This window comes from Pleurodeles waltl, chromosome 5, assembly GCF_031143425.1.
Source record: "Pleurodeles waltl isolate 20211129_DDA chromosome 5, aPleWal1.hap1.20221129, whole genome shotgun sequence".
Lineage (NCBI taxonomy): Eukaryota > Metazoa > Chordata > Amphibia > Caudata > Salamandridae > Pleurodeles > Pleurodeles waltl.
In genome coordinates, this window is record NC_090444.1 from 891,474,881 (window position 1) to 891,489,299 (window position 14,419).

Below are 14,419 nucleotides of genomic sequence, written 5' to 3' on the forward strand. Positions count from 1 at the left end.
AATGTCCTCCACTAGGTTCCTAGGGTGAAGAATTTGCATTATAGATCTGGTGCACTATACCTGCATCTTTCTGTAGTTTTAGTAGCATTTATTTATTAAATGTACTTCTGCTGTTCTTTAAAAGCATACCTAAAGTACCATGCCTTGGTATTGAACTCACTGTTAGATAATATGCACATATTTGTGCAAGCCAGGCTAATGTAAAGGTTTCTTTTGATCTTTTTTTCCTACTGTTATCGTTCACTTTATCGCAGACTCTGGCTACCTGCTATGTTCATGTATAGCTGCAGTGACTCAACCATTTGTTTATTTAAACAACGCACATTGCACACACATTTAATTAACTTATTTTATTTGCAACATAGGTTCAGTCTGGTGGAGATGACAGAGTCCTAGTAATGGGTGCAACTAATCGTCCTCAGGAACTTGATGATGCTGTTCTCAGGTACTTTGTTTGTGATGTCATTGTTAAATGTGTCTTTTCTTTTTGTAGCTGTATGGATTCTTGTTTCCCAGCAAACTAGAAGTGTTTCAAAAATATGCACTACTGCCAGTTTTGGAGCTTGTGTGAGCTAGCATCCCTCCACGTCCTCAAACATCTGGAACACTGTCGTTCATAAAATGAATACTTTCAGAATGATGATCTTTATTGCTTTTAATTGGCTTTTACATGCATTGTTTTTGTCTGGCATGAAAATGTCAATATGCGTGTCCTCTATATTGCATCAAAAACACAAGTTGTTATCCTTGATGAACAGAAACATTCTTCATCAACATTCAAAGTGTCTGGAGTTGGGACCATGGCTCCTAATGCTAAATAATGCAGCCATTTGCATTTACTTTTCTGCTGCATGTACTCTGAGAGGCCAGGCAACGTTCTGTGTATTTCGTTTCTTTAGTATTCATGGTTGTTCCTGTATGTTGTGAAACAAAACATTCCACCTCTGTTATGTGTAATTTCAAGGATTTGGTATTATTTCTTCAGTTGCTTGCTTTTGGATTGTATGTATAACTCTGTTTTGCAGTTGACTTTGCTGATCTGGCAGCCTTCCATAGGAAACCAATGAAGACTTTTTGGAGGGCTTTTACTATTCCATGTAGGTTCAGAATTGCAAGCATTGTGTGTGGATGAACCTTCCATACAGGTTCATAATGATCAGGTAGTGGAAAGTAATTTTGAGTTTCATATTGGTAGCTCTTCTTCCCACTATCAGATACCGGAGAGGGTGTTTAGTTAAATATCACTCTACAGCCGCCCTAAGGTACTGTATAGCTTGATCCAAACATGTGGCACTTTGCATACAGTTATCAATAACTTTAACGCAGTTGTCAGCGGAACGATGGGTCAATTTCAGATTTGTTACGGTGAATTGCAGCATGCATTAGTGTCACCCATCTCTTGAAGATATAAAAGTGCGTTCAACACATTGGAAAGACAAAAGGTCAAATTGTGCACTCTATAGAAATGTCCCATTGGATCCAATACAGAATGCGGCAGCATGACAGTTTATATATACTTTGTCTTGACGCAGTTTCTTAGATATAAAGTCTCACTAATCTGTAAACATAGCTGTCAACATGAAGCAGACAAACTTGATTTTTTTTTTTTAGGCAGCTATATTTTCTGCTGCACAACTTTAGTTCCATTGTACTGTGCAAGACAAAGCATCTGTAGTAAAGTTTATAATTGTGCATCACTAGAGATAGTGCAGTACATGGCACCTAAGTTATAATCGTTTTGAGATCGTTGTTCCAGGCTCCAGTCTCTTGTGTGATTTATGATGCAAAGCCATGATGGGTCATGGAAACATCTGGAGATGTGCAATTTTCCTCTCTATAGCTTTACAATCCCCTTATACTAAGGACTGGCATGTTATTTCATGCACCTAAGAGGTCCAGTAGACATACATGATTCCGCTGTTTACTTGTATTGCTAACTCACTATCATTAGCTCCAATGTAGATGACCAGATCTACTTGCCAGATGATCCCAGTGAGTGTGAGTAGGTGCATATACATAGAAAAGGAAACTGGATCAGGGAAGGTTTCTTGTTATGGGGACCTGTCTGGGACAAGCTGGCAGGCCAGATCAGAAAATCTGCTCCCTGTCCCAAAGGGACTAATCTATCCAGTCAACACAATCTAAAAAAACAAGAGACACTCTACAACCTCATCAACACACTCAGCATGGTACAGCATATCACACAACCCACACACTCCAAAGGCCACATCCTCAACCTTGTCTTATCAACATCACCAGCACTCTAAAGAAAACCAGGGTCAACACAAAGGAATATTAAACGTTCACATACTTCAAAGCCTTCTCCATAGACAACATAACGCTTGAACTCATTTCCCACCCTATCAACTCTGTCTGAGTCCAACAGCCTTCAAAACCACTTCAACAATTGTTTTGGAAAACTGTTTCAACATCCATCCCCCAGTTATAACATGCAAGTGCAATTCAAAGCCTCCGTCACCTTGGTACTCTAAAGACTTAGCTGACAATAAGCAATCCATTTGTTGTCTGGAAATAAAATGGAAAAAAAAACAGAACTCCGAGGACCCTTTTGATACTAAAGTTCCTTTGCTAAACAAGCAGATGGCTCATCACATCAGCCAAAGCAAATAACTATGCCAACACCATTGTTAAAGCCACTAACAGAATCAGAAGGCTGTTGAAGACCACCGCACTGCATCAACCCTCTGCTGGGCAAACCTATTCCTCCCTCCATAGAGATGTACAATGCCATCAACCTTCTTCACTGACAAAATACAGAAGATAAGACACCACATAGACACCAAAACTGCTTCGATTCTTACAGCCGCCCCTTCCTGTTGAATCCCACAGTGGTCTGCATTCAAAGCCCCGTCTGTTCCAGATCTTGCTGACTTACTCAACTTTCCTTAAACCACGCCTTTTGAAGATGTTACCATCGTCCTTCATCAAATCTTTCCCCAGGAACGCTGCAGAAGCTCTCAAGACAGGCCAAATCCTCCCACCCCTAGAGAAATCTACACTAGATCCTCATGACCTCGCTTCCCACCAGCCTATCACTCACCTACCATTCATTGGCAGTATCATTGAGAAAGCAGTTTGTTTAACTCCAAGATCACATCTATGCTACCCATCTCTTGCCAGACCACCAGTCTCTCTTCAGATCAAGCTGCAGCATGGAGACCTGCTACCTTACACATCATAGATGATGAACTCTTCCTCCTGATATTGCTGGGCCTTCCGATTGCTTTTCTCACAGTCATCCATCCCACCCTCATACCCACCCTGGATACTCAAATCACCAACAGTGCCCTTAACTGGTACTCCTCGTACCTTTCCAACCACGACCAGTTCACTTGGACACTTCCAGGTCACACAATATCGCTGTGGAGTCCCTCCGGGTTCAATACTGTTTTCTGTCATGTTCAACCTTTACCTGGAGCTGATTGTTACTCTACTCACAGATAACAGCATGAAGATTCACCAAAATGCAAGTGATTCACAACTCTACTTTCTTTTTTAGACAACTCTCCTCTGCTTCAGACAACCAGCCTCATAAAATAGCTTGCAAAACTTCCAGACCTGGATGTTCTAGCACCTACCTGAAATTCAACCTCACTAAGACAGAATTGCTGTTATTTGTCGAGGACAACAAACTAGATACGGTATAAACCTGGGTCAGTGACATGAACCGTAACTGCTTCAAACCTCAACTTTCACAGAATTACACATTAATTGGAGTAACCATGGACACCAATTTCACTTCAGGGAACACATTGCCAAAAAAACAGATGGCCTGGTACCATCTCTCTTCTAAAGAAAGGAACATTGTTTCTTCCAAAAAAGGACTTGAGAACTGTTGTTCAAGCCCTCTTACACTTGCATCTTGGTAGTGGTAGTGCCCTACTCCATGGCCATGCATATCCACACTAGCACCCTTTATGAGCATCCTATGCATTTCAGAATGTCTCAGCCAGGGCCTAAAGAAAGTTCACATGCCCCAATTCTGACTGAAGTCCATTTGCTTCATTTACAAGCACATTCCATCATCAAAACCACCTTCATCATTTACAAAGCTATCATGACCAGCACCTCCACTTATCTTACAGACCAGTTCACTATCTCTGGGAGTTCAGGGCACACCCACACCCAGCACACCATCAGAGTGCAGACTACGAAGAATAAAATACCACTGAACCCATTTAGGACTACCCTATCCTCCAGTTTAGGAAGGACTCACCTTTTTAAAACACTACACCACAATGCATTAACCATCTGCAGCCAGTTTCTCGCTCTCTACCTCTCTCTCGCAGAGAGGAGGTCACAACAGCTCAAGCCCTCCTTTACCAAAGTCCTCCGTTATGGGAAGATGAGGACTCTGATTTGGTTCCATTACATTTGGTGGATAGACTGTAATAAGTGACGTTTTCCATAGATCAGTGTAGTCTGGTCCTTTTCCAAGGCTGATATTGTCTGCCTTCTCAAATAAATCCCTTCTTGATTTCATTTGAGGTAGATCCTCAATTCCTTAATGATGATCTTCAGTGTTGTAATTGCCCCTTCCTTGTCTGAACCCTTGCACTATGTTTTCTAACAGATGGACCAACATTTTTCTCTGCGTGCTTAGGTAGTAGTACAGGGGGATTTCTTTCTTTCCGCTAGCAGATTACCTTTCTCACAATAAGGAGATTCAGATATTATGAAACTTTTTCTTGTCCAGAGTTAAGAATGAATTTAGTCCAGAATGAGAGTTGATTCTGGTTATTTCATCTGGTCTGAGTGCTTGTATACTGTTTCCTCTCTGTGACCTAGTTTGCCCTTTGTTTCTGAACGAAGCTGAGAATGGGTTGAGTAAGGTGCTCAGACTATGAAACAACATGGGATATGGCAAAGCAGAACTGTGGGTCTGTTTCAAATGGCATACTGTTGAGCTCATCTGAGTTCAGGCAGCAGCAGGAGTTGCAGCACAAGAACTTGCTGCTTTCTGTTGAATAATTCCAACTTCTGATTTCTCAGTTAGAATATTCTCCAGGTGCCGGACTGGATCCTGAAGTCTTCACAGCAGTGCTCTTGTGTGCCATGTGGTGCAGCATGGACTTCGTTCCTCTTTAGAAGTGGCAGACTCACATATGAGCACCAGAGTTAGTTCCTTTCATTCTGTGCCTTTAAACAGGAATCTGTAGCTCCACTCCCTTTCTCGTTTTGACAAATTCTTCAAATTGTATTCTAATGTGCAAGGGAACAATGTAACATCTCAAAGCTACAGGGTTTAAACCATACTGTATTGTCATAAATAGAGGTCTGAGGGACCGCCACAAGGAATGCCTTTGGAGTTTGGTCTCAGGGCATGACTCTAAGTCTTGCGATAAATGTGCCCATATGCTCCCAGCAGTAATATGGGACTGCGAAATAAAGGTACATCTCGCTGAACATCAAAAGATGTTACTGACCTTGCGTAACTCCCACTCCAGGTTGAGGACGTTGACTTATCCCACTCTCAAGGCCGATCCTAGTCTACTGATCTTTTTTGCGGTCAAAGCCATCCAGTAAGTCCAAGTCAATGAGGAATCACAAGAAGGCAAACTGGGACTTAACACCATTCCATCAATCTATCTAAAGAGAAGTCACAAGGGCATCAAAGTGCAAAGTCAAGCTGTACATTGCCGAACTCTGCAGTAAGTCATATGAGCCCTGCTCCCAGCTTAAGTAGAGAGCTTGTGCTCCTTTCCACTCTGAGCAGCTATTTTGACAGTTCTTTGAGTAAGTCAAAGTCCGAGAATAAACGCAGAAGTCCAAGTAGGCCTCGTCCCAGCCCACGCCTCACCTTCTGAGAAGTTACATGGCTGTCCACGTGCTCCCCTGTCTCGCCTTCTATCCCTCACCAAGGAATCAATTCCTCAGCTAATCCCGAAGCGCTCTGAATTTCTGGGGATGTCGGTGACGTCATAACACAATAATGATGAATTAACACATCCCACTCCCCCCCCCCCCTATGATTATGGCAACCTTTATTTGGACCTACAAGTGGCTGCTGGATTGGACACTTATCCTGACATGGGGATGGATTCTCTCCTGTCTCTTTGACAGGGGGCACATCTTCATAAACTGTAGCAGTCACACAAGCAGCCAAAGTCCTAGACTTACAATTACAGTCTGTTAAGGTAGAAAACCAAAGTCCTCACTGAAGTCTTGCAGGATGGGCGTACCTCGTCTGGGCCTTGCAGCCATTTAGCAGAGCCCTGTCTGGCACTCTTATGGGTATTTGGGCTAAACCTTGTTCCTGCCCACCTGTGAACAGATGAGCAGCACAGTGCCACAGACCTGCTCCATGCTACCCTATCTTGCTGGCACAGCACCCTACACCTGAGAGCTTGGTAGTTGAGGCATGTACTTGTAGGCTTAATCTCAATTCTTTCCCTATGGCTTAATGGCAAACGATCACCCTCTGGCAGGCAGAGTCATTTCCTTTCTTTAGCAGTGGCAGGCCTTAACATTCGACAGGTGGGTCCCGCAGATCGCTCAGTGTAGCTCACTGCATCTTCAACCAGTATGAGAGTGGCTTTAAGAGTACCATTTGTCTGCTTTCCTGCGGGAAGTTGGAGAGGGTCCTGGCCTCAGCAGTCAGAACTGAATGTTACTCCTGTTATCTTTTTTTCTTAGTGATGTAAAAGGGTGGAGGCCTTCGTTCTGTTTTTTGACCTCTGGCCTCTGAACAATTTTCTGTGGAAGGACAAATTCAAGTTGCACATGATGGCCCATTTACTATCTGCCCTCTATCCAGGAGACTGGATGCTAGTCTTTGACCTGGAGGACAACTGGTTCCATGTTCCATCCTGCAGGTCCGCAGGTGCTACTTGAGATTCAGGGTGAGCAGGTACATTTTCAGTTTGCTGTGGTGTACTTCAGCCTCACCAGTGTCCCTCTGGTGTTCACAGAAGTGATGGTGGTTGCTTTTCTCAACATATTTTGGAGGTTGGGCTTACCAGTCTTCCCCCCCTCTTTGGCTGGCTGTTGAAGGTCAATCATGGCCACCTACCAGATGACTGCTGATCTCCTGACATCCTTGGGCTTTACTATCAATGTTCCAAAATCGCACCTGTTGCCTTCACAGAGTCTTCCTTTCACCGATGCCATCCTGGCTGTAATGAGTTATTGAATCTTTCCTTCAAAGCAGCAAGTTCAGGATGTTCCCGCTATGATCTGGATGTTTCAACCTCTGTGAAGGTGGTTCTGAGACTTCGTGACCTAATGGCGTCCTGCATCTTGTTTGTCAACCATGCCAGATTGCGTATGTTGACTCTGTGGTGGGATCTGAAATCTCAAGGGGGACTAGCACCAAGGGAACATATCCAATTCCATTCAGGTTTTGGAGGACACTGAAGTGGTAGATACTTAACCGCAATTGACCTGGAAGTTGAACTCGTTCCTAACTCACCCAGAGCTGACATGGTGACAGACTCATCCATGTTTGGATGAGGGGGCATCATCTGGGAACGGTGAGAACTCTGGTCTGTGGCAGAAAACCCCACCTCCATATCATTGTGGAAGTTTGGAGCCGTTCGCCTGGCATTGAAGGCTTTCCTACCATCCATCAACTGAAGGCTGGTACATTTTCTCATGGACAACACCACCATGTGATGCTGCAGCATTCATGGCAGAGTGGGCTACTGGGTTTTGTGCCAGAAGGCTATGTGCGTACGGAGGTGGTCTGAACATCAAGGCATCTCCCTGATTATGAACCACCTGGTGGGATTATTGAATGCCAGGGCTTATGAGCTCTGCTGGTGGTACGTGGTGAACCACAAGTGGCAACTACACCTCGAGGTGGTACTGGGCTGCTTCTGGCAATGGCAGGCACCCTGGCTAAATCTTTTCTCCATCGCAGAGAACGCACACTGTCCAAACCTTTGAACGTTAGTTTCCCTGAACGTCCTCTTGAGGAGATGGATTTCAACTGGGGTGGGATGCTGAACTCCTGTATGCCTTTCTACATCTGCCTCCTGTGTCCAGAAATTTGAAGATCAGGAATGACCAGGCCCATGTCATCCTGGTGATTCTGGATTGGGCCAAAAAGTGTGTAAGATGGCATTGCTGATCATGTACATTTGCCTCCGATCAGGCTACCACTTGCGGAAGATCTTCTGTCACAGCAGCAGGACAAAGTTCACCCAAACCTGTGCAGTCTACATATCCTTGCATGGAGATGGAGTAGCTGAAAGTGTTTGATTTGCCACCAAAACACACATTTTCCCTCCCAAACTGTTTGTGATGCCACCTTGGGGTCTTAATTTGGTCATGACTTTTCCCATGTGTATTCTCCTTGAGCCAATGCACAACTGCTTGTTGCGACTTTTAACACTAAAGACTATCTTCCTCATTACAATCACTTGAGCTTCTTGCATGAGTTGATCTCAAGGCTCTCTAAGCGAGTGCCTAATGCCACATTGTTTTCAGGCAAACTGGTTCTGAGGATTAGGGCAGCCTTCTTGCACTTCTTTTGACTCCTTTTCTTGCTGGGCAGTTATTCACCCTTTTAATATTCTTTGCTCTGTCTCCTGAAAAGGAGGAGAGCTTCCTTTGGCTGGACCTCAAAAGAGCTATACACATTGACATCATTTGCATCAATGATCATTGGATGGACGCTAAGCTTTTTTGTGGTGTTCTCTGTGACAAAGAAAGGTAAGGTGGTACAGAAAAACACTATGTCAATGTTGCTAGTCCTTTACACTAAGATCTGCCACGCATTGGCTAAAAAGCATCTTCCTGAAGGACTGAGGGCCATTCCACCAGAACCAAGGCTGTCACCACTGAATTGGGATGTGGAGTACCTGTTCTTGAAATTTGTCAGGTTGTGACATGCATCAATGCACACATTCTTAAAGTACTACTACCTTGATAGATAGGTCCAACGGGAATGGCACTGCGTCCTTTTGGTCCTGCAGGACTTTTTGACCTAGCCCACTCCACAGACCCCTCCACCTTGCAAGGTACTGTTTTGGTATTCTGAAAATTAAGAATATGTGTGTGGAATTATCCAAGAGAAGATCTTTGTTAATAAGCTTTCTGGTGGATGGATTCCTTATGTACCCACAGATTACTCACTGCCCTTCTGCTTGCCAGTTCTGTTGAATCCTCTCTTTTACCATCTAAAAAGCTCCCAAATCAGACCTTTGCACACTGGTACCTCTAGAAACGAGCAAGAAACTGGCAGCGGTGCACAAGAGTGGCACTTACATGCAGCTCCACTCTGTCACTTTTGGAGGAAACAAAGTCAACACAGAGCTGCACAGCACCATCTGGTGGCATGCAAGAACTCTGCTATGAAAACCCTCTATCTGCCGCTTGGGGAATATTCTGAAGGTGAGTAATCTGCAGCTAGTGTATCCACCAGAAACCGCAGGGCTCAGAAATATGGGATCAAAAGAGGAGCTGCTGTATTCTCTTTACATAATTATTGTGTGGGTAAAGGTTTGTCTTCACAGTCAGATTTCATTGCATTAATCTGGCCATTATGGACCATTCTGTCGAGTCCTGAAGAAACCCTTCCACTTTATTTGCAGTGTACACCCAATTATCATGAATCCTTTGGTAGACAATTGCATTGCATTTTTAAACACTAGCAGTCAAATGCAACAAAAAGGATGTCCCCATACCCATTCAGACATTACATTTATTTGATGATAATGAGACCCGTCATATTCTTAAAAATGTCTTTCTCCAGTATTGAATCTTTCATAATCACATGCTTGAATCATTCCCCATCGAGTAAGTAGGAGTCCTACAGTATTACAGAAAGCAGTAGAGAAAAAAACCTACAGAGAAGTTAGTGTTAAATGACATTCACTTTAATAGCTTATTAACCTTGTTGGAAAGTAGCACCTTTATGGCAAAGTTACCCCCACGTTTTACGTGGTGTCAGTGTGTTTAGACTGTAGTACACTGGGATCCTTCCAACCAGGACCCCAGCATCAGTGCTCTCTCCCCTACATTTAGTGGTAAGGTAACTTTTAGATCTCATAGTTGGCATATTTGTGCACCCATGCAAGACCCTAGTATATGGTACTTGGGTACCCAGGACATTGGTACACCAGGTGTCCCATGTGGGTTGCAGCATGTATTGTACCACCCATGCAAACTGTGACTACAGGCTTGCCATTAAAGCCTGTGTGAAATGGTGCATCCACCTTTCATTGCGGATATAAGGTTTACCTTATATCATGGCCACTGCACTCTCACAGTGTAGGTCACCCCTAAGGTAGGCCCTTTAGCTCAAGGGCAGGGTGCATGGTTCTAAGTGGGTCCTGCATGAGCAGTGGTGTCCCTGTAAACCACAGGCTCCATTCCCTGGGCTTTGTAAGTGCGGAGAAGCCATCTTAAGGTATGTAGTGGACACTGTTCAACGTGAGTGGTCCAACTACATAATGGCTTCACCGAGCATAAACATTTTTGGTATCAAACATCTTGGAATCATGCAAGTACACCAATTTCAGTGCTAGTTGCATGACACTATGAACTCTGGGGGTTCCCTAAGGATTCCCCCAAAGTCTGCCTGTTCAGCCGTGCAGGGACTGCATGCCAGCCCGTACTGCTGCCGACCCCAGACACTGTTCTGCCCTCCTCCTGCTGAGCTTAACTCAGGCAGGGGAATGCAGAACAAAGGACTTCCTGTAAGATAGGTGTGACTATCTTTTCTTTAGAAATAGGTGCCTCTGGGCTGTCATTGTCAATTTATTGATCAGTTAGTTAAAACCATTACAAAATGAAGAGTAAGAAAAACACTGTATGGGTTTAAAAGTTAAATGTTAAAAAAAGGTTAAAATAGGCTACGTTTTGTCTCTAGTTGCAGCGAGGGGTTGCTTACGCACAATTAGGACCCTCGTGTGCCCTGCTGTATGCCTAGCTGCCTGGGCTAGCAGCCTCCTGAGAACTGTCACTTATTTTGCACATCTTGCCAGGGACCAGGGTGCGGAGTGTGAAAAGCAAAGGTTGGATACATCCATGCAGGACCGTGCTCCCTGAGCCAAAGCTACTGGAATTATTAGCTTTCTTCTTTCAGCTACTAGTTGGGGACAGCAGCACAGAAGGTGTAGCCAGCTTTCTTGATGGTAAGAGCAGAGCCTACAGGCACTTTTTTTGCCTGTGTGCGGGCCAAGAAGGATTAAAGTCCTTAATTGGGAGGACTAATGCTCGCATATACAGGATTTGATGCAGAGTTCCTGCATTTATTGCTTCTAGGAGGTATGGTTGAGGGGCTCCGATCAAATAGGAATCATTTAACACAGGCAGTGTTGTTGGTGATTTGGTTGTCAGTATATCGAACTCTCTGTAGAGTTCCTTTGCTCTTCTGTTAATTGATGTTTTCCAAACACTGTAGATCACTGTGTCTGCCAGCTGAGTAGAGTCGCCCGTTTCAAAGGTCTTCTGTGCTTTACTTATTTGCGTATGCCACAGGATGCCGGGAGTTTCAAAAATTGTTTTAACGTGAGCGAATTGGCCTTCCTGAGACTGATGTAATATTTCAGGATGGCGGCTTGACAGTCTATCTGCTGTGACATTAGGCCCATTTGCAATCTGAGTCTGATGCCACGGGTATACTTTGGTTGTTGTAAAATTTGGAAGTATGCTCTGCAGTGAGCCTGTTTTATAGTAGATTCTAAGGACCCCGGGAATGTCAGGTAGCCATATTGCAGAGCAGGGAGTAGTGTCGCCTTTGTTACTTTCAGTATTGGTGCAGATGAGGCACTTCTAAGTTGGTTATTCAATTTGGCGAACCCGTATGTGATGACATCAGCTTTATGTCTAATTGCGCTTTTCTGTGCCCCTACCGTGTTGTTTTCTGTGAACCACACCACAAAGTAGTTTCCTGGCTGTGCGGATGAAATGGCTTCCCAGTTGCCAGGTTGTGAGATTTTTGTTCTTGTACCTTCCATATATAAGGACTTTATTTTTTTCCTGATAAACTTGCAGCTGATTAGTCTTGTTGAAAATGTTCATGGCGTTTAGGGCTCACTGTAGTCAAGTTTTCGTGGAGTTCATTATCACATTTTCATCAGCATACTGGATGATTTGGAGTCTTGTGGGGCCCATCTTGGGTAGGACCAAACTACTGGCTTTCAGATATTTCTCCAGGTCCGCAGTATACAAGTTGAACAGTAGTGGGGCCAAGACACTTCCCTGCTTTAGACCTCTGTCGGTTTCTATTTTCCGTGATAATGACCCTGGTCCTGTGAGGACCCGGACCCAAGTGTGGGAGTACAATGAGATGATGGCTTTTGAAAGATGTTTGGGAATGCCCCATGATGACAGCTTCTTCCACAGAGTTTCACGATCAACCCTGTCGAAGGCCGTGCTGTAAATATGCAAGTGCCACAATATTGTCCACTGTTGAGGCCCCTGATCTGAAGCCAGATTGAAAAAATGGCTGGATTTGACACTCTTCTACCCAGGCTTCTAATTGGTCCACCAACAGTCATGTGTACATTTTTGCCTCCACATCCAGGAGAGCAATACGCGTTGTTAAAGATGTGTGACAGCCTCTCTGCCCAGTCCAATGGGGCGCATTTGAACAGAGAAGCAGGTAGTCCGTTAGGTCCTGGCGCTCCATCCTTCATTGTCCTCTTTATGATGTTCTCTGTCATACTAATGGAAAAGGTAGTCAAAACTGTGGCTTTTGCATCGTGTGGTGTGGCCAGGTGATCTGCTTCTCTCTTGCTGTTTCTTGGCCCTGGAAGAGGATTATCGCTTTGAGGGGTGGGTGGGCACTGAATGTTGTCCCAGGTATTGCTGCCAAAGTCTGATACTAGGTCGGTGGTCGTATACAAGAATGGAACATACGAGACCTGTGCTAACTCTGATACACCATTCTCTCTTGCCTTATGGCCGTTTCTTAACTTATTTACATAGTCCCAGAAGCGGGCGTGATTTGGGTCTTTTAGGAGCTGGAATAAGGTACCCCATTCCTTCCTATCTTTTTCTCCCTTAAGCTCCCAGATAAGTTTCTTGAGGGATCTTCTGCTATTTGATACCTATGCCGCTGTGTCCGGTGTGGGCTTTTGCTTGTGCCTACGTAGGGCTCTATGGAGTGCCCTCCTTGGCTTGAGCACGTTTCTGTCCAGTTGTATTGGTATACTTCAGACAGGATGAGTAACATGTACGCACCGTGAGTTACCCAGCAGCAGCATGTGGAGATCACCCACCAACTTAATCCACCATTCAAGGTTCGGGATTTATTCCCGAAACGAGGTTCTTAGCCATAGGATTGTTTTTGAAGAATCCTCTGGTCTACATTTGATTCTTCTAACCAGATGTACTTGCTCTGTGCCCGTTGAGGCCCCTGCCACTGTCTACTGCTCGGCTACTTGAACTTGGGCAGGGTTGGGGGTGCCTTTGAGTGCCACCAGACTGCTTTGATGGGCACATTTAGTGCCTTCCTAGCCTAAACCGGTTTGCACCAGTGCAGGAACCCCCAGTTCCCACTCTGGTGCAAAACCAAACAAAGAAAGAGGAGTGACACCCCAGTCAAGCTCCTCCCATAGGGAGGTGCACAGAGCTATACCAGGTGGCCATTTGATTCTGACATCTTGGAAATAAGATGCGCAGAGGCCACTGAGAGCATCTGACAGGGTAGTCCAGCTGGGTGACGTCCCTGTCCCCCTCCGATAGGTGGGCATTGCAGTTAGTGTCCAACCATCTTCCTGGGTTACGTAAGGGCTCCCCTAAGGGTGGGGATCCCAGATTTGTCTGCAAGACTTCAGGAATTGTCTTTAAGTCTCCTCGGCAAGACACTTCTACATCCTGGACACTGGAACCGCTGCTGTTCATCACTGAAACTAGAAGCAAGATTGTAAGCAGTACGAGGTCTCCTACTGCAACTTTGTTTCCAAGTTCTGCAGAGACTCCTGCGACCCTTTGGCCGTGCATCCTCCAGAGTCACTGGGACTCCACTTAGGAAAGTAAGAAGGAATCTCTCTTGGAGTGAAGGAGTCACTCCCCTGCAGCAGCAAACACCTCAACAACAAAAACTGACTTGGGGATCCTGCTGTCCCACAGACTCTCCAAAGCTCTGCAACACAGGCAGTGGTTATGTGGCTCCCCAGAGGTCTGACTTATTTTCCTTGCAGTTGGGAAGTTTGTGGTTCCTCGCTGGTCCTGTTTGTCTGGAAACCCTGCTTGTTGTTGCCAAGGTTTGTTGGCTTTGCAGTTCAAATACCGCCTAGCTCCAAGAAGCCCTGTTTCCAGCTCCAAGAATGACATCCTCTCTGCAACTCCTGCGGTGTGCCCATCCCTCTTCGGTGTGCTGTTGATGCCTCCCTAGGATTCCCAGTGGGCCCTGCTGGGGGCTTCACCAGTTACTTATGGCTCTTCTGCGTGCTGAGGGCTGGCCCTGACCTACCTGCCAAGGTTGGGCCACCTGGGCCTTGCT

At 45.0% G+C, this 14,419-nt stretch overlaps 1 protein-coding gene across 4 annotated transcripts in view; it reads left to right on the forward strand.

Moving 5' to 3' along the window:
* The window catches only part of SPAST (spastin), a 465,871-nt gene that overhangs the window by 324,686 nt on the left and 126,766 nt on the right, over positions 1–14,419 (forward strand). For all 4 annotated transcript variants that reach the window (XM_069235003.1, XM_069235001.1, XM_069235002.1 and 1 more), the window contains one exon: positions 366–445. In XM_069235003.1, coding sequence (XP_069091104.1) covers positions 366–445 — 80 coding nt within the window. The remainder of the gene's footprint in view (positions 1–365; positions 446–14,419) is intronic.